At 37.0% G+C, this 24,926-nt stretch overlaps 1 protein-coding gene across 2 annotated transcripts in view; it reads left to right on the top strand.

The window, feature by feature from the left end:
* LOC142350021 (uncharacterized) overlaps positions 1-17,620 on the top strand; it is a 29,000-nt gene extending 11,380 nt beyond the window's left edge. Inside the window, exons 6-11 of one of the 2 annotated variants that reach the window (XM_075401923.1) lie at positions 2,631-2,800; positions 3,230-3,452; positions 4,014-4,083; positions 9,084-9,224; positions 16,356-16,434; positions 17,262-17,620. In XM_075401923.1, coding sequence (XP_075258038.1) covers positions 2,631-2,800; positions 3,230-3,452; positions 4,014-4,083; positions 9,084-9,224; positions 16,356-16,434; positions 17,262-17,360 — 782 coding nt within the window. In that variant the 3' untranslated portion in view covers positions 17,361-17,620. The remainder of the gene's footprint in view (positions 1-2,630; positions 2,801-3,229; positions 3,453-4,013; positions 4,084-9,083; positions 9,225-16,355; positions 16,435-17,261) is intronic. The other variant, XM_075401922.1, reaches the window with a different exon arrangement.
* The last annotated feature ends 7,306 nt before the right edge of the window (positions 17,621-24,926 follow it).

The following is a 24,926-nucleotide window of genomic DNA, read 5'->3' as shown; positions in this document are numbered from 1 at the left end:
TTCTCAGAATACATCTTAAAACATGTAAAATTGGCTTAAAATGTGAAATTTCCTTACAAAACCAAATTCCACAAATTTCTGTCACCAAATTCCACGAATGACCAATTTGGATAAAAGTGAGAAAAGTATAATTGATTTTTTTTCCGAAAAAATCTATAACGAAAGGACTTAGTCAGTGCTGTTTCAAACATATTGTACATAGATATCAAACATTTCAGTTAGCGCCTAAAATGTTTATTTTAATTCCGTTTAGTTTAAGGAATTTTATTGCCACTTATGTATCTATATTCTAGCAATTACATAAACAAGATGACCATTTATGTGTGTTTCATTTACACAAAAAACCTGTACTATTAATTAGGGAGAATGTCAGGGTGAAACAAACTATTTTTATTTATGAAGTATGGTAAAACATTCGCAATTCCAACAGCTAACATAAAAACATTTGTTTCATTATTCGAATTTCACCTATCGGATTTGGCTGGCAATTACAACTAGCTTAAATGATGGATTAGTCATTACGATGCAGAGGTATACCCAAATCGTCACGGGCAGACATGCCCGATGCGTGTATCTCGTGTTCGTTTTTACTATGTTAATACATTGAAAGTGGAACAATATTGCAAAAAATAGGTACTTTACCAGAAACCGGCAAAATGGAAGGGAATATCGTAACCCGTGTTCGCAAAATTGTCCTAATTTTAGCCGCGAAATACAAGTACAAACTTAATAACCTATTTTTCGCATAACGCATCCGTTGTATAACGCATCCGCTCCATTTATGAATCGATTTTTCGCAAACAATGTAGCTCGATTTCGCATATAATCCGCAATTAATCCTAACTTAATTGCTACTTATTTAATTAAGCCTAACTTATTACTACTAGTAGTACTTTATTACTACTTTATTACTACTTATAGTACTTTATTACTACTTATTACTACTTATTAGTACTATTTATTACTACTTATTAAAATTGGCCAGTCCCACATTGATATACAAAGTCTTTGATGTGCGAGGGATTTTTCAGAAAAAAATCAGTTTTTGTGGTTGCATGTATTTAAAGCAATTTGAAGCTTTGAAAGTTTCAATTAAATCTTTATTAAAGTGCTTATTGCATGCTCAAAATGCGCGCGAATAATAGATACCTAAATTGAGCGGAAACGTGCTACAAGATTTGTTACCTTCTTTTTGCACCGAATGTTCTTTTATTTCGCAAAATTGGTTGAACCCCTTTTGCGAAAAGTAAGATACAAAGGATGTCACCTAAATTCGTTCATTGTATATAACTAATTTTCGAGCCGATTTTACTAAGGCGGAATTTTTGGGGTATACCTCTGCATCGTAATGGTGCCGCTTCAGCAAAGTTGAATCGAATTAGGTAAATATAATTTACTTAAAACAATCTCACAAGCCTAATTTGGGAATATGGTGATATTCCACCACATTCCGCTCTCTTAAACTCTCGTTTCCACAAAACACAAAAAGTGGAATAAATAAAAAAAACATAAATGCAAAATTTACCACCAAACCCACAAATAAACTTTTTGTGGAATTTGTGTTTACCTAGTTTAAGTTACAATTGGTAGTGGCGCTAGCCTGTATTACAAGTTATTTCAATTTATCGGCTGTTTTCAGAAATTGAAATCGGAGTGAAACCATCATCTTTGCAAAGAAACCAACAAATAATAGTTTTATGACTATGACAAGATATTATTAGCACTTCGGTTGCTCTAAGTACTTTTGCTGTTTTTGGCAAATTTTTACAAAATGTTTTTTTTGGAAATTGTTTATGGATTACAAATTTCATTGCTAAATAAAAAAAACTGTCTCGTTTATCAAATTAAACTTTCTTGATGAGCTTATGAGGTTTGTTGGAACAGTTTGTGCTGCGGACAGACCTGTTGAGGGTGCCGCCGTCTTGTTCACATTAGGCTTTGATGGAAGCTGTTATTGATATTTTTAATGTAAAATGAGTTGTTATCCAGTAATTAGCACCGTTTTAAAGAATCCTGGAATTGAATCAGGAGAACCTGCCAGCAATGGAAAGTTTAGGATGGCTTTGAGAAGACATTTTCTTCTACCAATAATTGTTAGATAATAAATTGATGTTGGGAAACAATAACTGAAACAATAACAAAAATCCCTCCAAGGAAACAACCCTAGTTTTAGCTTAATGTCAAATTTGCAATTATTTATAAAGAAATTTGCAAATTTTGTAAAATAATGCATTAATTTTACAAATATTTGCGAACAGGTCTGAATATTTGTGTCTCTTATAGTTAGCAGTTGGCCTTGTAGGGTAATTTTACCACTCAAGTTGTTTGCATAGTGTACTTTGAACATTTTTCAATTAAATTAAGCAATCTCTGAGAAGTGGTTAGGAAAATAACCCACATTGATAAATTAAGCAGAGCTCGACCGGAACGAACTCGGCCCATCGTTTGCAAATTTTGGCAATCTTAACATTAATTTGCAAAATTTTGCAAATTTGGCCTTGTGAAGAAATAATTTGCGAATTTTAACAAATTTGGCATTATTGAGCAAAAATTTGCAAATCTTTGCAAATTTGGCATTAGTTTTGAACTAGGGAATAACTGAAACTCTTGAATGACTGCCGACAATTCAGACAGACGAAACAAATTAAACAAAAGACATGCAGATGATGGCGAAGGAAAGAAGGTAGTTGAACAGATAGAAGACGACTGTTCAACTGAGTTGCCCGAGAGAGATTTGAGTTTGGATGTGAAGAGAGTTGCTTACAAGATTGATCTAAGTGACGAGGCAGCTCAAGTACAGGTAATGGCACACTTTCCTTTATCCCCTGTAGAATTAATGATGCTTTCACTTAATGATGTTTACGCAGCTTTTTATTGGTATATATAAATCTTTACGGATGAAGCCATCAGTGTTTGCAAACCCTTGACACAGTTCAAAAAGATGCATTAGTTTCATTGTTTAGTTATAACGGCAGCTGGAAAATTTTGTTCAGGGAAGGGGGTAGATTCAAGCTAGATATGCCGCCGAAAAAAAAGCGTTGGTTAATCCACGAATACTTTATCTTCTTTAACCACTTTACATTACGGCAGTTTATAGTTTGATTTGTGCAGAAGTTTTATAAAAATTCAGCTCTTTTGAAAACTTTTTCGTTATTTTCATTGTGTAGAGAAACTTTTAAGATTTAATAACTAAAACAACAGTTTAAAAACAACAGTTTACAATTCTTAGGCTCTTGGAACATTGGACTCGCCAGCTGTACAAATTGACTTGTTGAACCCGTGGAAACGCACAGTAGGCACTCTAAAGGATCCAAATGGAAATGATTTGAAGCTTACTGATCATCGTTTACAAATTGGTCCAGTTGTTCACCACCGATACAAAATTGGAGCCACCGAAGAGAAAACAGGGAACGGAATATATAGAAATGTGACATGGACTTTCTCTGTTATCGGTAATTAATTTCCCTTATAATCGGCAAAGTGTATATATATATTTATATATATATATATATATATATATATATATATATATATATATATATATATATTTATGTATATATATATATATATATATATATATATATATAAAATATGTGTGTTATAACCCTTGCTTAGAGGGCCCCCAAATAGTTAAACCCAAGCTCGCTAGTGCCATTGTACATCGTAGCGTGCAATATGGCAACATATAATTTGTGCACTTGGAATTAGAAAACTGCACATTAAAAATGGCCAAGACATTTTTATGGTTTTGCTTAAAAAATCATAGATAATTGCAGTCAAACGTAACTATAGTCAATTTATATAGGTATTGATCTGTTTGCTTTTATTCAACCTTTCCTCTGACCAATATTGTCTCTCGGTTTTTCAATTCTTTCTTAGTTATAAGTTATATCCATTATTGATTTTCGGAACAATCATTTCAGCAGGGCCTTCTGAATGAAAATAAGCAATTTGTTTACTACTACACTTACAAATGTTGCCCAACTGATAGTGTGAAAGATGAGATATTTTAGAAGTGGACCGGGTTCTCGACTTCTTTGGGAGTTTGGTCACACATGATGTAAACTTCACAATCACTGCATCGTAAGTATCAAATTGGTCGAAAATAGAAGAACGCAGTTCGCAAATTTAGATAACGCACTATTTTGATCGAATGCAAGGAAAATTTTATGTTATTTTCCTTAACACTCCTTTTTTAGCCTTAACTTTATAATCATGACTACGGCTCATCTCTAATTTTTAACTATGAACTGGTCGTGGAAATCATAGTATTCGTTCTCACTATATATTTATTTTTCTAAAAAAAAGTTAATGCATTGTTTGAGCCGCCCGGACTGAGGTCACACTTTTTTCAGCGCTGCATCATACAAACTTTTATTCCGCATTTTAGTCTGCCAAGTATCATGATCATGTCAATAATTGGAATGATCAGAGTAAAAATATCCGGTCAACCTAGTTTCTCTGAAGTGGCTGACAAAATGAATTCTGGATCTTCATCAAAACCAGATCTACCCCTGGATCTGTTCTATTCTGTTTAGACCCCCCCCCCCAAACTCAGTGGGTATTTGTATTTTATGCTGTTTTCAAGACGTCTCTGGTGGTAACATGTCGTTACATTCTGGGACGATAGTTTTAATAGTTTTAACGTGATTTCGTCAAGCTCATTCTTTCTTAGTATGATCGAAATTTCAATTTCACGTGAATTTTGTATGGTTTTAATCTGTCAAGTAGAATATCATGAATTAAAAATCTCTTCTGAATTTATCAAGCTCATAAATGCACAGAATTGGACTTATTATGTACTAATTTTTCAGAGCTGAGATTTCGGGTTACCATGTGAATGTAAAGATTCAGCTCTGAAATGTCCTGGGACTTGAATCCGGTCGGAGAATATTTGTAGCCAGCATTTATCAAAATTTTAGAATGGTAGAAATGGCTTCATTTTCCTTGGTAGACAAATTCGAAAAGCTGCAGCAAAATGTTTAGATTCATGTCACTAATCTGATCAATCTGTGTACATATAATTTGCTTACAACGGTTATTTTTTGCTACAACATAAATAAAATTTTTCTAAGAAAAAGATAGGTGTTGATTTTAAATCAGTATATTTTTGGGATAACGGGTTGGCTCCTTTTGAGTAAATTTACCGGAATAACGTTAACAATCGCAGAAAGGCACCCGGGTCGAGGTTTTTGGGTAAATTTTTGTAAGAAATTTCGGTGAATGCGGTGAACTTTTGTAAGAAATGCGGTGATTGCGGTGATTGCGGTGAATGCGGTGAGAATAAATATTTCACCGCATTTCACCGCATTTCTTACAAAAATTCACCGCAAAATTCACCGCATTTCTTACAAAAATTCACCGCATCGGTTTTTGTGTCAAATTAATGTAAGAATTGCGGTGAAAGCGGTGAATGCGGTGAAAAAAAATATTTCACCGCATTTCTTACAAAAATTCACCACGAAAATCACCGCATTTCTTACAAAAATTCACCGCATTTGCTTTCCAACGTTTACTCAACCTGATTTAAATTCACTATAAATAGCAAATAAGTAAGTGACAGTTGGAGCAGTGGAGTAAGCAGGTGAAGGCATGCAGGAGGGCAGAGGTTCGATCCCGTGTAGGGACAAGTATTTTTTGTAACAATGCTGAGAACGCGGTGAAAATAAATAATTCACCGCGATTCACCGCATTCACCGCAAAAAGATGTAAGAAATACGCGGTGAAAATTATTTTTTTCACCGCATTTCACAGCATTTCTTAGGAAAATTCACCGCCAAACCTCAACCCGGGTAGGCAAAAATTTTGCAAAATTTTGTTTTGATTGCCATTTAGGAGCAAGGCAGTCAGAATCGTATGGTTGCAGCATATTTTATTAGTGGAGATCTCAAAACCAATGTTTTCCCGGTGTTTCTGCCGTATTTGATTGTCGTCACGCACGCTCTAAGCTTCCCAAGCATTGCATCGTAAGAATCAAATTGGTCGGAAAAGGAAGAATTCAGTTCGCAAGTTTAGAGACGGCGCTATTCTGACCAATCTTTGACATATTTTTTAAATGCAAAACTAATGAATGCAAATATTTTTTAGCTACAGCATAAACAAAATTTTTCCAAGAAAAAGATAAGTGCTGATTTTAAATCAGTATATTTTTGGGATAACGGGTTGGCTCCTTTTGAGTAAATTTACCGGAGTAACGTTAACAATCGCAGATAGGTAGGCAATAATTTTGCAAAATTTTGTTTTGATTGCCATTTAGGAGCAAGGCAGTCAAAATCGTATGGTTGCAGCATATTTTATTAGTGGAGATCTCAAAACCAATCTTTTCCCGGTGTCTCTGCCGTATTTTATTGTCGTCACGCACGCTCTAAGCTTCACAAGCATTGCATCGTAAGAATCAAATTGGTCGGAAAAGGAAGAATTCAGTTCGCAAGTTTAGAGACGGCGCTATTCTGACCAATCTTTGACATATTTTTTAAATGCAAAACTAATGAATGCAAATATTTTTTAGCTACAGCATAAACAAAATTTTCCAAGAAAAAGATAAGTGCTGATTTTAAATCAGTCTAACTCTGGGACAACTAGTTAGTTCTTATTGAATAGAGAGACAGTCGAAGCAGTGGTTAAAGCAAATTTTATCAACAGAAAATTCAAAACAACAGTACTCATGTTAAAAACTTCTTATAACAGTGTTTTTGCCTTATTTGACTATTAATGGAGCCTCAAAACTTGGTGATTGAGGTGAGTTTTTTATCTTTAGTTTGCAAAGTTACAACCCAATTTGTAAAATAAAATGAGGACAAAAGATGTCCTGGTTCATCACCAGAAAGATAAAAAACGAGATGTGGTACACACAATGCACAATATGCTAGAACAAATAGCCAATAGCATAACACCTTTTAATGCTTCAATTTTATAGTGCAATAACAAAAAAAACACTACCTGTTGCCTGCATTTTTTTATTCGCCCGATTTATTAGATCTCGTGAAAAGGTGGTTGTTTCATTTCAGATCATAAACCTCTCTGGCATGAAAATGTTTATTTGCACGGAACTGATAAATTGCTATATATTGCAGTCAGAGGTAGGTCCCACATTTTTAATAAAAAGATTGTCTTGAATTTTCAAATGAAGTGGTCTTACAATCAACGTTATATTGGAACAAATAATGTAAAACTATATAGACCACACCGAAAGAGTACAATTGCAGTCACTTAATGTGTCAAAATGCCTTGACACCTAAAACTAGTACAATTCATCTTGATGATGTAGTATGCTTAAGTTGAGATCTTATAACGTAAACTTATGATGGCGATTCAAAAATAATGTTTTGACCATTTTTGTTGGATGCCACTAGGTTCTGAGAAAAGTAACTCATATGAGCAACGTTTTCAAACATTCACTAAAAGCTGTTTTGAACATAGTGGTTATTAGATCGTACACGGCAGAACTTACGAAATCACTGATGACCACAAAAAAAATTAAAACCCATATGTTTCGATCAGTGAGGCCGCTAATATATTTTTTGCTTGCCAAAACTTAGTTTATGTTTCTGTTCCTATGATTTTCTTGTTTGCTCTTTTCACATTGAAAAAACACTTTTGACATTACTTGCTCCAAATACGTTGCAGAAGTTGTACACCGTTTCTTGCAGCCCGACTACAGAACATCATTTTTTATTCCTTGCAACCTAACGTCATACTCAATAAAGTCAATAAATTATACATTACTGGTCAAAACAGACCTCTTAATTTAGTTCAAATTCTCCCTTGTTTTATGCCAGTGGGTTTCATTTACGGAAACTTGAGCTACACTTACACTAATTCGTCAGTGTTTCCCAGAAAGAACTTTTATAGTGGTTCAGGGGACAATATTGACAATACAAAATAACCTACGCTGACAAATTTGTGTCAGTGGATTTTACAAAGCATAAAGAAGCCATTTTACACTCTTTTGTTCCAATATTTTTTAAATTCTCTTGTATATTTAATCGATAATTAAGTGTAGAAATATCTTCTCTCCCATAATTGAGCTTAATGTATGTAGTCCTAATTCGATTTTTTCCTGATTTAGGCTAATAGTGAAATCTATTTACTCAAATTGTCAAATCTGATTGCATTTGCCTTTGAAAAACACTCACACTATTCCATCAGTGTATTCACCGAAACATCCCCTCAAAATATTTCAATCCAATCCAATTTTGCGAATATGAGTATTTTGCACATAATTAATGTAATAAGATTGCGTGGGAAATCCACTCTCAAAAATGTGTCAATTATGCCCTATTGGGGAGTCTGTACTGACCACTAATGTAATCTAGATGGAGTGATGTTCTTTGGGTCTTTTTTTGCTTTTCAAATCTGACTATACTTCGAAAACATTTCGATGTTCGTTTTGATTTCATGATTGTTCAATGGAACAATTGAAGGAAATAAGATGCAGACAGAAATTCCGATTAAAACTGGTCGTTCCTCCGGTACTGTTAATCACGCAAAAAGTTCTGTAGTTAATCATCACAGTATGAAAACATCTCACTTAAAATTACACGCATGAATTTGTCAATAAGAAATTGTGCGATTTTTTATCATACCAGAAATGGCTTGCAATTTTACACGAAAGAACTTTAGTGAGTTACAACGACTTCAACCTGATCTAAAAGATTTAATGGGTGTAATAAAAGCCCGGCATTGATTCCATTCAAATCAAATGTCACCACATTCTGTACCGAAGTTTAGTTAAAATCAACTCAAACAGGTTTTCTTTAAACTAGATCACTTAAAAATTGTATTTCTTGTCATGTATTGTTCTCTGTTTAAAAAACACTTCGTGGATACCAATTCAATATCGATAAATCACAAGACTTAGCTTCGTTTTCTGCTTTTTGTTGGAGTCATTCGCTGCAGCCTAAAATAAGTACACTTCACTTTTCTGCAATCCTTCGTTTCCGATCAATCATTTTGCTGTCAAAAAAACTTTTCGCATGATTTTTGAAATGAGAGCTATTGTTTCTGAGATTTATAAGTTGTTTTTTGAACTTAATTGTCGGCTGTTGATAAAACTCCTATGATCCTATATGTTGTGCAAATAGAAGCCTGAAAGTGAACACGTGGTCCAGCGGTACTTCCTTCTTCCACAACTACCTCTCAAAGTGTCAGGTTCTGGACACAAGTCAACAGTCACAAATCTACAGTCAAAGGGTGTGCCCCACGTGTAAGACAGAAGAATTGAGGTTAGAAATTCTATATCAATCATTATTATTGTAAAGTCAAATTGGGTCTCCATTTTCTCTCAAAAACTTGAAAAATTCGAACTTAATGAAATTAAGTTAAACAGAAAGGTGAAAGAATTTCGCATGAAGGTAATTCACGGGTCGAGGGTCACCGTCATTCAACGCAAAAAATATGCAAAATAAGCGGTGAATGTGGAAAAATTTGTAAGATAAGCGGTGAATGCGGTGAAATTACATTAATCAGGCGGTGAATGCGGTGAAAAAAAATGCCACCTGGTAGCGATGAAATTACATAATTTCACCGCTAAATTTAGCGGTAAAATTCTACCGCTTAAAAAACGTGTCAAAATTATGTGACATAAGAAGTGAATGCGATGAAATTACATAAATTCTTTTACTATAGGCTAATTCCTTGAGGCCTTTGTGAGCGAGTGGTACTTGGGCGGTGCATGCGGTGAAATTATGTATTTTCACTGCTAGAGTAAGCGGTTAACTTACAAAAATTAACCGCATTTCAACACTAATATATGTAATATCACTTCTTACTATAACTTACCGTCCTTACGCGGGTTCGACCCTGTAACCTTCAGCATGTCGGACACTTCCTCTTCCACTGCGCCTCCTCTCACTGCGTTCTAGAGTACTTGCTTAGATATTGAATCAAATTCACTCTACTTTCTGTAAAACATGCGCGTTGAATTTTTGTAAGATTTGCGATTTATAGCGGTGAAATTATATAATTTAGTGGTGAACTGTGGTGAAATTTTGTGAGTTCACCGCTTACTCTAGCGGTGAATTTACATAATTTCACCGCATTTCACCACAAAAACTTCACCGCTTATCTTGCATTTTTTCCGATTATTCCTCGACCCGGGTTTGACAATTACCAATTGATCGATCCGTCGCAATAGTAATGACTTTGAATCCTATTTTGAGAAATTTATATGCAAACAGTACTATATTTTCTAAATGCAAAAAGAACAAGAATCCAACAAAAAGTATACAAACATAACTGAAATACCTCATTGCAACAATTTTCAGGTTACTGGCACGTTACGATAAAACTTACAAAAACGGCTTATCTTGATATTTAAAGAAATCTAACTTCAATTCAGACATTTGATGAGTTTTTGCAAACTACAATTTTTGCATATTATTATCTGACAATAGCATATGGGAGTGACTACTTTGCAGAAGTCATGAATTGGATCTAATTACAGTGGAGACACTGGTAATTTATTTTGTGCGACTTTTTGGTTGCACAGTTCAAACTCAAACCGAAAAATAGCTAGGATAGATCAAAAAGAATTTTAAAAAAATTTACCCCGTTTGCGCCATTCTTAATAATGGTGGAAAAATTGTAGATGAAGAGTGTAATCTTAAGAGTTAAAGATATAATAAAGGTGGTTTCTACAGATATACACTCTTTACATGTCATGCAAAATCTTGCCCAAAACTTGACGAGCCTAAATTTCAAGCACAAGTTGGTCAGATCTTGATAAATCTTGCCAGGTAAATCTCTGCTGCAGGTAATAGAAACACCATAATTAAATAGATTCAAGATATGGGCAGTGGGGCAAAATGGTTGAACCAACATTCTCTTTGTATAAAAATTGATGTCAGGCATTGAAAGAGAGAGCAAAAACAAACGAACATCAGGATATCAATCAAATTTTGAGAAGAGATAATTGTTGAAAATCGGTCGAAGAGAAGGAAAAAGAGCCATGGTCTCAATTTGCCAAACTGGTTTTAGATAGTAAAGTGGGTTAAAAGCATTTGTTGAACTCTCGCCAGTTCAAGGTTGTCATAATATATAAAGAAGTAAATCCCAATATGCAATTCTTGATTCCCGTGCAATTTTTTTGCAATTTCGCATATATTTTGAAGCTATCTTACAATTGTTTCTTATCAAGGCTCTCAAATTTACTTTCATTGGGAAGTTTTTCAAAAGACAATGTATCTTCAAACATCCATCCCAAACCGGGAAACAACTATTGCATTTTGGCACTTGGTTAAAAATATGTGAAACCCAGTTGCAATTTTGTTACAAGAAACATAAAACATAAGAAATGATTGTTTTTGATTGGTATTTTTAGGAAAAAAAATTCAAAACCCTTATGTTTTTTTACCGGTGAGAGCGTTTTGATAGTTTTCCGACGTTTGAACTTTTTCTAGGAGATGGCCGTTTTTTAGCATTTTTTTAATTAAGAAACACCGTTTCTGGCCGTTATTTTTAGGAGAAGACCGTTTTTCATATAGGAAAGCATCGTTTCTAAGTGTTTCTTAAACATAAGAAATGATCGTTTTTAGCCGCTCTTTTTACGGGACAACTATTTTTAACCGTTATTTTATACCGGGATTAACGTTTTTCAGCGTTCTTTGAACCCAAGAGATGACCGTTAAAACTATAAACAGAGAAATTTAAACTCGATAAAATGACATTAAAACTTTATGAAGAGATTTTTGAGCGCAAATTTGACAACTAAGAAAGTATTTCTAAGAGCAAAACTTTTTAATTTTTTCTTTTCAAAATCTAATCGGATAGGGAGACAATATTCGACACACTTATTACATAAAATAACGACAAAAACGACAAAAAGAGATTAATCGGCACTTCTTACATAAACGGTCGATCATGCCGACAAAACGACGATAATCGACAGTTCTTAAATCAAAAACACCGAAGAAATCGGAAAAGAAAATCGTCAAAAAACGACGCTTCTCAGTTCGGTTTTGTTGCTATTTCTCAAAACTGGATCTGAACAACTCCTTGATGTGATGAATATTATCTTTCACCGCTATTTTTCCATATTTTTATACATTATTTTGTCGATAAAGATGTATGTTAAATCCAGCGGGAATTTTTGGTAATATTTCCATTTCATAGCTATGAATTCTTTTTCACCGCTCTCAAAGCATTCACTGCTATTCGGACTCCTTTTTTCCCAATTTTGTTTTAGCCCGCATACATAATCCCCATTGATGATTTTGAATACAGTCCGTTGCATTTGTTGCAATCAAACAAAAATACTTTCAAAAAAGTGTTCTGTCAAATACTATTAAAAGTGTTCAAAAACGGAAAAATCCTAAAATAACAATGGAAAACGATCATTTTCTATGTTGATCGGTCAAAAACAGTCAAAAACAGTCACTTTCCACAATAATTTGACCGTCAACAAGAGAAGTTGTGGTTCGATTGTGTGGTCTGCGAACAGAAAATTTCTTGGTAAAAGGAAAAAATTGTAATTGCGGCACAAGTGTCAATTGGGTAATTTACAATATCTTATCTTTGCAGACAATGTTCATTAAAAAATTTTCCCGCAAACAAAATTCAACATGAACAGATTTTTTTTGGAAAGTATAGTTGGAGATCACAAAATAAAGTCACGATACAAAACTTTGGACTATCAAAAAACAAATCAAAATTTACCGGACTTGTTCAAGGTGCGATAGTACAATAAAATTTCTTTCTTTCCCATTCTTCAATCACTTTCTTCAATTGAGCATTACGGCTTGACGAGCAATCTACCGCGACCCAAATTTTCTAGTGACTTTACATATACCAGATTTTATATTTCCCATGTTAAAACATTGTATGTGTGAAACATATTGTACTTTCAAATTTTGTGGATTAAAAGTTGGTTCTTTATATGGAAGTTGAAAAATGAAAACTGCTGTTGACCGCAAAATATGTTAGACGGAAAGGCGTTCCAAAATAAGTTTTTTTCGTATTAATTGCAACATAATCCCTCATTTTCGTAATCATAAAACATTTAGTCGTAAAATTGGGCGGCAAAAGAATTAAAAGGAATAAACTATTGTGAAATGCTCTTACAGCACGTACAGTACATACTTTTTTCATTTATTTTATCCTATTTCTCAGTTTGAGGTTTTTAATTGCTTTGTGGAAATTAGCCCGAAAGCGCCAGCCACATTCAAGTGGTTTTAGTTCTGTACCTGTAAATGCTCGTTATGGGCAAATTGAGATATCTACGCTCATATGCTTAATTGTTCTGACCCCCCTATTAGTGGGGAGGGAGCAACTATATACTCAATTTTGGCAATCTTGGCCGATCGAAATATTCATCGTAGAGAGTTGTGAGTGGTATCGTTAGACAGCTCGTACATCCTAGAAAATGGATTAAAACAGATTTTTTCAAGTGTTGTGAATACTCGACAGTTTTTATTCACATTTTCCGTAATTTTCGCTAAAATTCGGGTTCAATTTCGCTAATATGATTAAAAAAAATTAAAATTTTCAAAAATAAAATGTTATTGTTTTCGTTTAAGATAGAGGAACGTTGCTGAGTTGTTTGATTGAAGTTATTTTGGCTAAAACTTTGGTAAATTTTTCAACTTTTCAAATTGCGATTTAATTTTTTCAAAAATGGCACAATACCTGCTTTTTTGGTCAACTTTGTTGAAATTCGCCAGACGTAGAGACCTAAAAACCGCTGACACAGACTCTGTAAACTCCAAACAATCACTAGTCAAAACAAGGCGCCCTATAAAAATCTTCTATTGTTAAAATTTTAGCCAAAAAGCGTCAAAGTTTTTTTTGATTTTTGAAATATTTAACTTATCGAGTGATCTACTTCACAAGCATTTGAAACAATTGGGTGGTTTTTAAGAGCGCAGCAAAGACAGGGACTGGTATGATCTCGTCATGGATTCTTACAATCGGAACTTTTTAATTTTTATTTGGACGTTGATTTTTTTCAAATTACTTTGCTTCATTGTTTTTTGACAAAATTTTCAAATAACGGCTTAAATAGTGACCACTCCCGTTTACTTCATTTGAAAAACAGGCGAATTTTACCTGTATTTTGTCTTCAGGGAAAATCTAACGCAATTTATGGTTTTGACGAAAAGTTTTACTAAACTTCATGTGAGTTCTTGTGTTTTGCCTGCATTTGTTATTCTTTTTGCAGTCAAATCTCTAACTCTCGTTGATCAAATATACAAATGGCCTCTTTAGGAGGTTTTTGTGAACCTATAGAAGGCATTTAGTTGTTATCTAATGTCTCTTATGACATTGAATATAACTGTTTTAAGAATTTTTCATTGGTTTTTGAATTTGTCAATTTTTAATTTAATTTCTGTCATTTTTAGTTTAATCTAAGTAAAGACAGTTCAGGTCTCATCCATACAAGACAAAAAATTTTTTTTGTAGTGGTTGTTTATAAATAACGGCTTCATGGTTTTCATACAAAAATTTGTTTCTTTTTTAGCTTAATTGCCCAATTTTGCTGTCCTTTCCTTGTTCTCTGTGGTTAATTGTCACTTTACTGAACCATCCAACCGGAAAAAATTGCTTAAATTAGGCAATTGAACATGATTAATGCTCTTATATTTTATGGTTTTTGAGGCTGCGGTTCCGTTCTCTTGTAGAATTTGGTACTTTTTTAAAATTTGCACTGTGTTTATTGTTATTTGTGTTGTCGTGTGCACTATATTGGGAAATAAAAGGTCTCAATGGCCAACTAGAGAAATATAAATGAACTCCACAGCTAATATCGGTGTATACCTAATAATTTTCACGACTTTCAGATCTATTTTTTTCAAAAACAAGAAAAGTGTTCAACTTTTCCCTTTTGTTTCTGTTTTCTTCAAAAACAAAGAAATTGTTCCACTTTTCCCTTTTGTTCTGGTTTTCGTAACTTTTTTGAATTTTAAGTTTTCGTATCATTTTCTTAACTCAGCCTCTTTAATGAGAGATCTCGTTAATTTTTTGTTGAACCGAACAAAAAGTTTTAGAGTTTTAAAAGAGTTTTAGTTGCTTTTCACCATTAGTGGTTTATTCGCTGTCATTTTGAGACGGTTGTTTTACAAAACGACTTTATTTTGTTTTATAAACTTAATGATTTCAACAGTGTGGCTTCGTAAAGTTGTTTGTCAAATTGTTTAGTTCTACTTGAGTTTATTGTTACTTTATAGTTTTGTGATTTAGTCTCAATAATTACAGGCGCAATAAGTTTTCTATGTCATTGTCAGATAAACTGTCTATTCTTTTAGTTGATGCTTGTTTAAGTTTATTTTTGCTATGAACTTTGAAAATGTTTGTTTATAAAAAAAGAGAATGGATTTTTGAGCTTTGCCGATCCTATTTCTGTTAAGTTGTAGCTAAGTTTCTCTATAGATTTTCATTTTTGCCTGTATTTGTTATTTTTTGTAATCTTATCACATATACTGTATAGTTAAAGGTCTCAGTCACTTTCTATGGAGGTATTAATTATTCTATCAATGATTTCAGTTGATAAAATATTTTTAGTCAGTTTGACATTTTTTTCATAAAAAGTGTCGATCATTTGTTAAACTTTGCCTTTTGCTCTTTTCTTGTTGACTTGTTATCAAGACGCATTGAGGAAGAATTACTTTTCTTTCTAATGAAGTACAGGTTTTGTTTTTCTTTGATATAGGTTTTATCTGATGCCATTTTGATTTGGTAATTAGTTGTTTAAAAAAGACAACGAGTGTTGGTCGTAACTAATTTTTGTAGATATTTGATTTTTGTTGTTGTCTTTTCTGGTAGTCACATTAATTACAGGTCTCATCGGCCCTCTAAGGTATATTATTTTTATTCTTTTAATGATTTGTTGAACGATATAATTATTTTTTTATCTCTTCCTCATCTTGGCAGACAATTAAGTGAAATATGTAGTTGAGCCAGGTCCAAACTTAATGTGCGAACGCACATTACAGAGTCTCCTTGTTTTATTATCACTTTGATTCTTCAAAAGCTTTTTTGTTTGCGATTATGTTAACTGCACGAGAATAGAAAGGCAATAGCCTCCTAGATGCCACTATGCTTATGGTAGCCTTATTCACTTCTTAATTGATGAAGCTGATATTTGAAAAAGTCCAGTTGTCCTCAGGATTACCCCAGTCTAGATCTCTACCTATTGGAAGAATTTTCGGGGATGGGGGTCAATATTGACTATATATACAAGATATGGATAAAGATATAGCTACCAGGTACTATTAATACAAGGTCCATCATCGCCGTTAAAGTGATCGCGCTAAATTTCTTTTCAGGGTTCGAGAATTGCTTTTTTCTCATTCCGTTATGTTCTCATCATAAGTCGAGACCTAAACCTGGGTATTGATGTCATAGTTATAATTCTGTTCCAGGCAGTATGTGAGCATGCGTCTGGCCTCTCTGGGACAGATACTTGCCGATGCCAATTCCAACATGACTATCGAGTGGAAGGTATATTCTTTGAGCTCTAATTACCAATTTTCAACCCCAAAGCCAATCAGCGACATTGCGACGTTCGGATCCGCTTCATTTTTGCAGTCATAAAAGTTCCTAAACTTTTGCACTAATTTAAGCGTGTACGAACCCAGATTGAGGTCCCAAAAACCATAGTCTATGGGACGTCAATCTGGGTCCGTACATGCATACATGAGTGCAAAAGTTTAGAATCTTTTATGTTGGAAATGTGGGAAGTGGTCTGAAATATATCTGATTAGAGTTTGCGTTAGAGTTTTCCCACAATTTTGTGCCTAAAGGAGGTCCGGACCTTTAATTTCGAGCACCCGTTCCCGTCATGAGCTCAAAGATAGTCATTCTAATCAAAATTTGCTTTGGTTTGGGAAAATCTGGCCAGAATTTGTTTTTGTCTGGGACCTCAGCCGTGTAATCAAAACGCCTTTTGGGTTTTGATTATCAATGTTATCATTATCCAGCCTATTAAGAGTTGAGCAATTGTGGCTATAATATTGCAAGGCTGTTTGGAACACTCAAGTACAAGTTTTAAAAAGCCAAATTCTACAATGCAAGATGCTTCTATGTACAGTACCAAATTTTAAACCTCAATTTTGTATATTTCAAGCTAGTCTGCGGTACTATGTGAAAGTCATTTCGAAATTCGGGCTCGTACCGCTACGTGGTTTTCGAATACTGAGTTTCTCAGTTACTTCGTCAGAGTCACGTAAATTGTACAAAAGTTCGATTTTAGCTGGCTATATTACTGAACTCTGAGCTTTAAATTAGGAAAATTTGAAATTTGGGTTTATTCATTAATTTGTGTATAGGTGAATTTGCCGCCGCAGTATTCGTACAGCAGACTGCAATCAGACTGGACAGTGTATGAATCAGTGCTGGATGTAGAGTTACAGACAAATATTCTATAGACAAACTCGAGCAGAAATAGGGACAACATTGTAGCAGAAATACAGCAATAAAAACCCAAAACCACTTGATTGCATTAGTGTAACATAGCAGTTTGTTGTTAGTGCATGAGACATCTATTTTGCTACAGCTTTTTCCAAAGTTCTGCTGGGCGCCTGGGTTCAAGACAACCCCCGTAGAGCTACCTCGCTTTTATTACAGGAAAGTAAAAGAACCACAAATTCCGAATCAAACAGTCATGCAAAAGATTCACACAAAAATTATACACTTACCATAAGAACCGCTTTGTATAAAAAGAAGTCGTATTTTTCAAAACAATGCAATAGTTTGACGGTCATTTTATATAAACATTCAACAGTTTGATAATTTACTAGTCGACTGATATTTGACTTTCTACTTAAGAGGGTATTCTAGCAAGAGTTTTTTCGCAGAACTGAGGGCTTTTTTTTCACTGTACGGCTAAAAAGAAGACTTTTGAGCGTTCTAAGTTCGCTGTTTCAAAATTTTCACGCAAGAAGCTTCCTGGTCAAATGATTTTGGTTCAGTCATATCAGTTGTTGTTGTGGCTTTACAGACTAGAAATGCGAAATAGCACCTGTAAGGCTTGTCTAATTATTTAATCAAACAGAAAAGTCAATAAAGACTGGGTTAGAATCAACACATATGCGTATAACTGATACATATTTCAAATATAAGAAACAAAATAGATGATCTGTAGCTAAAATTGGAAAGAAGTTCATGATTAAAGGTAATGGTAAAAATTTTCAACACAATGGAATCAAAATTTATGTGATTTTTCAGCTCAAAGGGCAAGAGTATCTTAACTTTCGCCCAGATAAAAAGATATATACATTTTTGTGTTAACGGTGCAGTAAAAAGTGATGCAAGACTGTAGCTGTAACATATATTAAAACAGTCTGCCGACAAGGTTTCAATTCAATCAAAAAGTATAAAGCAACGTGTAAAATCAACAAAGCAACGTGTTTGTATTGGTGGTAGCAACGTATTGGGATTGTAACGTACAGAGCAACAAGTGGTTTTTTAGACGGCAATTTTTGATGCTCTTTTGGCCGGTATTTTTTGTCTGATAACGAATCAGTTCAAAACCAGTCATCATTTTGTACCAATGAATCCAAAAACCCGAAAATTATTGAGCCGAATCATGTCTTATTTGATAGGTCTTATGATTAGATTTACTTGAAATTATGTTATTTGCACTTTTTCCGAGCTAAGTACGTAAATTGGAACGATTTCTGTACGTAAATTAAATACTCGATTCTAATTGGCTGATATATTTCTCGCTTTAAATCTATTTAGTTACTAACATCCTCCGGCCCAGAAGAAGATGTTGGGAGAGTAGATACCAATTTTACAAGCGGGCGAACGAGCAATCCGGAGGACTTGCGCAATACGGCGGAGCGTGCGACGCTGTCTGAACCGAAACGGAGTTCAGTGATCCGAGCAATAGGGTAGTATCCCCTAGGATTGGTCTCCTCAACTACCCAAACCAAGTCACCAGTCTTTAGGTGTTGCTCGGCAGGCGTTTGCCACCCAGAACGTTGGTTCAATGTCGGGACGTACTCTTTGATCCAACGAGACCAAATAGCGTTAGCGTAAGATTGCGCGCGGGCGTAACGCTTACGATGATCAAACTCATCTACGCCAATGATTGAAGTGATCTACGCCAAATGATTAGGTGTTAATGCGCCTATGTCGGACAGGTCGGCGCTTACGGGCGTTAACGGACGTGAATTAAGTGCGTGTTCGACGAGACAAAAAGTAGTCTTCAAAACAAAAAGTAGCGTCCGTGAGACGACGAGTACCGAGGATGGTGTAAAGTATTCGCTTAAAACTTCGTATCAACCTCTCCCAGATGCCACCTTAGTGTGGCGCACTGGACGGATTGAACCTCCACTTAATGCCTTTGTGGGCGAGTTCCACGGCGATGTTGATGGCGTTCCACTTTTCGATGTTCTCGCGTAGTTTTTTTTTCCGCACCAACAAAGTTAGTACCATTGTCAGACTAAATAATTTGTCTCCCCGACGGGAGACAAACCGCTCCACTCCCATTACACACGAACTGGCGTCCATGGACGGAACGATTTCAACTTGAACGGCACGAGTAGTTAGGCAAGTGAAGAGGAAACCCCAACTCTTCTCGGTAGTCCTTCGTACAGTAACGTAAAATGGGACGAAATAGTCGACCCCGGTGTTCGTGAAGGGAGGAGACTGGTAGGCGAGTCTTTCTATTGGGAGTTCAGCCATGATTGATTGGATAGTGGCAGCTCAGCTCGGAACTTTCTGCACTTTACGCAGTTGGATTTAATAGAACGCATTGAGTATCGTAATTTGAGGATGGTATAGCGTTCTTGTACTTTAGCCCGCAGGTAGTCAATACCTTGATGATGATGTTTAACGTGGTTGTGCTTAAGGAATAACTTTACAAATGCATGGCTGGCGTCGAGAACGATAGGATATTTTACATCAAAGTCAACTTCGATCAACCGTTTGATGCGGCCAGCCGATCGGATTAGACGATTTGGCCCAATAAAAGGAGAAAACGGAGCAATGCGGCTACTCCGTTTAACGGGTTTGTTGTCAAGGAGATCTTTTCTCTCTGCATTGAATGATTCTCCTTGGAAAAGATACTGGAGATGACGCTCGGCTTCGTCAAGCTCCGTGGGGTCTATGATGCTACCATCGGCATTACGGTAACACTCGTGAGAAGGTAACAAGCGGAGTGCGTACGCTGTTATCCGTAGCAACTTCTGATAAGGACTGTACTTATAAAAGGGAATTAGTTGCGGTGGCGGTTCCTTAGTTGACTTGGTTACGGATGCGGCCAATGATGTATTGGTTTCGATTTCCTTAGTTACTATACCCAGTTTGATGTTTTTTACTACTTCGGTTCTTGGTTCGAACGGGAATTCCTTCGTTCTTAAAAAATCTGGACCCCTCACCCAGCTACTTGATTGCAAAACCTCAGCGGACATTCCACGAGTGCCGGCATCTGCCGGATTATCGCTTGAGGCAATGTGCTTCCATTCGTCAACGCTAGTGTGTTCTAAAATCTCGCAAACACTGTTTGCAACAATTATTGGCTGCTTGCTTGTGGAGTTAAGCCACTGCAAGACAGTAGTGCTATAGGTCCACAAAAAAATTTTGTTAACATGCACATTAAGAGCGCGACAGATGTCTTGTTTCAACCGAGCGGCCTGTAAAGCAGCTTGCAGCTCTAGGTTTGGAATTGTCATCACCTTCATAGGTGCTACGCGAGCTTTACCCAGGACAAACGCAAACTCCGTGTGGGGCGCACTCGAAATAGTTCACGGGCTCGGAGAAATGCAACGGCACTGAAAACTTCTTGCGAACTATCGCCAAACATGTGTAGTTCCAGGTGTTCAAATTTTCCGGAAAAGTAGCTCCTTGGTATAGTGATTTCGGCAAGCTTGAGTAGTTCTACACTCCATTCGAGGAACCTTTCAATGGTGTCTTTTGGTAATTCTTCATCCCAGTGCTGCCCGCTGACACGCCAGATGTCCTTTAGTAACAATCGAGCAGCAGCTGTAAATGGTGCCACTAGGCCGAGAGGATCAAATACCTTAGACACTAGGCTCAATAACAAGCGTTGTGTTAAAGACTTAGTTACTGTGCTGGAGGTACACCGACTCACAACTAGAGTGTCATTGTTGTGATCCCATTCCAACCCAAGCGCGTGCGAAGATTCCTCCTTAGATGAGGCAATTACTTTTGGTTCGGTGGACTGAGGTGACCTATCATTTCGATCAGCCGCATTTGGTACATTGCTTACAAACTTAGTAAGCTTGAACCCACCGAGATGGAGAAGATGCACCAACTCTTTCGATCCTTTGAGAGCCCTCTCAGGTGACTCCACCGAATCCAAGTAATCGTCCATGTAGAAGTTTTCTAGGACGGCTTTGGCTGCTTCCGGGTACTGACTGACATTGTCTCGTGCCGTGCGTTGCAATGCATAGTTAGCGCATGTGGGCGAGTCGTTAGCCCCAAATATATGGCTCGTGTATTGATACACTACAACGTTTGTTGCGGGGTCCTCCCGCCACAAAAAACGCAATGATGGCTGGTCACAGTCAGGGACACCCACTTGGAGGAACATGCCCTCGTTATCTGCGGACACGGCGAATTGATGTTGGCGGAACCTAAGTAGTACGTGGATTAAGTTTTGGAGCAGGTCGGGGCAAGTGAGCAAAGATTTATTCAAAGAAGTACCATGGAACTTTGCTGCACCATTTAATACCCTACGCACTTTCCCAGGTTTATTTGGGTTGATTACAGGATCATGTGGTGGGTATCACTCTTTATCCGACCGTTGCTCAACCTTGTGAGCATCATGGAATGTAATTAAGTAACCTTTTTCCAAGTCTTTACGGATGGTATTAGCATAATTTTCATTTAAAGATGTATCTCTCGAGAGCCGCTTTTCGAGAGACTTGAGCTGTACCAGTGACGAAAAGTAGTTATTCGGGAGCTGGATGTTGTCATCAGCCCATAGCATACCGACATCGTATCTTTGGCCGTTATGAAAAGTTGTTGTTTAAAGTATTTCATGCGCGCGAGCATCCGCTGCGAATCGTGGGTCAACCTGATTGTACGCGCCGTACGGTGCCATATCATACCAAGACTTAATTTGGCAAGCTAATTCATAATCCTGTTCGACATTGGTTTTGAAACACGTTGAGACTAAACTTGAACTTGACGGAAGTGGGCCGCTTAAAGCCTAACCTATGGGCAAGCGAACAGCGAACGATGAGCACTTTTCGCCGGCTGCAAAGTACTCTAACGAGCAGATGGCATGGTAGACATCCTGTCCAAGTGTCATTTCAATGTTCTCATAGCTATAATTTACTGGATCTAGGATGGCTAGATGTGGGTAAGTTTCTTGCATGGACTTAACTTCAATGATGTCGGAACCTACGTTTAATGTTTCCCTCACATAGGGACGCACAATGAATGCTTTGAAGTCTTGATCTTAATGAGGTGTCACAGTCAATTGAACCACCTTTGTTTCGATCAGTTCTTCCGTGTATATACCCTTGACGGTCAGTTTTAATGCGGTACCCTGCAAACCGAGCCTATCTGCGAGACTTTCGGACACCCATGAGTTACTGCAAGCGGTATCGCATAAAACCAACGCCGTAGTACTAGTACCAGGAGATTTAGTAACCTTCAGTTCCGTGACCTGAAGGAGGCCTTTGACATCCGTCACGGAAGACAAAGTGGCTGTTGACCGGTAGATGGCCTTCTAGTACCGACGTTCGACTTCGAAGTGTTTGTGTTGTTGTTTGTTGAGGGTTTAACTGGAAAAACCCTTTCAGCTCCGTGAAGTAAGGTGTTATGGGAGCTGTTGCGACCATCTCTTCTACATTTACGGGGACTTTTGCACTGCCTGAACATATGTTTATCACGCAAACAAGAGAAACAGAGCTTTGCATCAGCCACGACCTTGGCTCTCGGCTCTTTGTGTGGGGGCCTTTTCTTTAAAGACACTGCATTCCCACAGCCGGTGGTTGCCCTTGCATACAAGGCAACCAGAGATTGATGTTGACGGAGAACTCGGATTCGGCTTAAGGTTACTAATGTGTTGCGTATTTGCAGCAAATGCCTTCGAAGCAACTTTTGATCTTGTTACTGAGTTGTTGGTATCCTCAGTCCTTGCTTAAGTTGCGGTCTTCTTCATTAAATTGTGCGCTTAAGCCTTCTCCTTATACAGTTGTTGGAATCAAGACGAGTAGGTTTCACCTAATGCTTTTTGACCGTGAAGAGTGACCACGACTCCTTCATATTGGTTGGAAACTTCTGAACCTCGGTGTTGAGAAGCGCAGCACTCTTTAAATATGAATCGTATGAGAGCGATTTAATTACCCCGACAAGACTTGAAATGCACCCCGAGTAGTTAATGATGTTATCGCTATTGTGCATCTTCAATGGTGGAAAGCTGTTGAGTTTATCCAAATCTGCACTTACGACCACCTGTGGCTGGCCAAATTTACCTTCTAAGGTCCTCAGTGCGTCTTTGTACATTGCGCCGCAGTAAGCGATCTCAGCTATGGCTGTTTTAGCTTTACCAATTACGAGGGTCTTAAAGTATGTCAATTTCACATCATCAGTTAGAGACTGAGAGTCAATTCCGATTTTAAATTGACCATACCATTAGTGCCACTGTAGGGGATCCCCATTGTAATGGGAAAACTTCCATTCGGGTAGCGGGTCATTCCCCTTGCTAGTTAAGGCGTCAGTGACTGCCTTAATCAAGCTTGCTGGAGGCGTTGTATCGGAGCAGTATGCCCGTATGTTGGATGTATAACCGGCGTGACAAAAGGTGGCGCGAAGTTAGTAGTTGTACTAAGGGGGTTAACAGGGATGGTACAGTTTGCTGCGTGGTTGCTATTAGGATTTTGTTGTGTATTCAATTGCAAGATGGGACGGCTGATGGCGGGGTTAACTGTGCTTGGGGGTAGGTTCGGTTGAACCTTGTCAAAAACGGTTGCACTTTTTTTGCCTGGTTTACGTTTGCGGGAGTATTCTGAGGAAACCGTCACAAATTTAAATCGGGGCTACGGTTAAGGGGACGTTTGGGTGCGGTAGGACTTGGTACCAGGCGGGCTTGAGTTGAATGGACAATGTTTTGTTGTGGAATGTTGGGACGGGTAAGTAAGTTGCTGTGCTCACTGGAATGGGCGAAGGAATCACGGGAAGCTGAGGATTAAATAATTGTTGAGGCGGGATTACGGGTGGCGGGTTCACGAGTGGGTGTAGAGGTGGAGGGACATTATGCGGAGAATGGGCAATAGGGGCTTGTGTTTGAATTGGAATGTTACTTTGAGGTGGATTCTGTTGTTGTGGAACATGAGGCATCGACATATGTAATTGACCAGGCACACTCGGGCTTTTCTGACCCAAGAACTGATTTACTTGTGGGTTTGTTGAAAAATCAGGCACAAAAATGGAGTTCGTTGGCGCCATAGCAGGTGTCGGTGGCCGGGGAGATTGCATAGGTGGCTGAAGTGGTGGGAATGCGACATTTTGTACGTCGACTGGTACTTGGTTCACTGGGTTCACCTTACCACTTCCTGAGGGACTGTGTGCCTGCTCGAACCTTTGCTCACTGAGTGATTCCTGCAGTTGAGCATGGAGATATTCCCGATAGAACGCTTCTTACTGGGCAACAGAAATTGCAACACCTGGCCGTGGCTACTGAGAGAGCATTTCAAGATGATTTAAGTTATCAGTAACAATACTTGTGTTTTCTGGAGGATTACTAGGGGCAGTATCTCGAACAGGAGGGTCTGCGGTTGCTGAACCAGGACGAGAAAAGTTTAACTCACTTGCAGCAGTCAATGAATTAACTGCTGGAAAAGAATTTACCCAATACCGAACAACCCTCTGACTTCTATCTGATCCCCTGTCTTTAAGCAAAATCAGTTCGCTTGAGTTGAGACTAAACAATGAATGATTATCCATTAATTCAGCCTCATCTAATTTAGCTGCGGCAACACGCTGGCGGTGGTCTTCCTCCCATTTTTGAAGTG

Source organism: Convolutriloba macropyga, chromosome 11, assembly GCF_964194025.1.
Source record: "Convolutriloba macropyga chromosome 11, txConMacr16.3, whole genome shotgun sequence".
Lineage (NCBI taxonomy): Eukaryota > Metazoa > Xenacoelomorpha > Acoela > Convolutidae > Convolutriloba > Convolutriloba macropyga.
The sequence above is the reverse complement of the archived record's forward strand: the minus strand, read 5'-3'. Positions and strand labels throughout refer to the sequence as shown.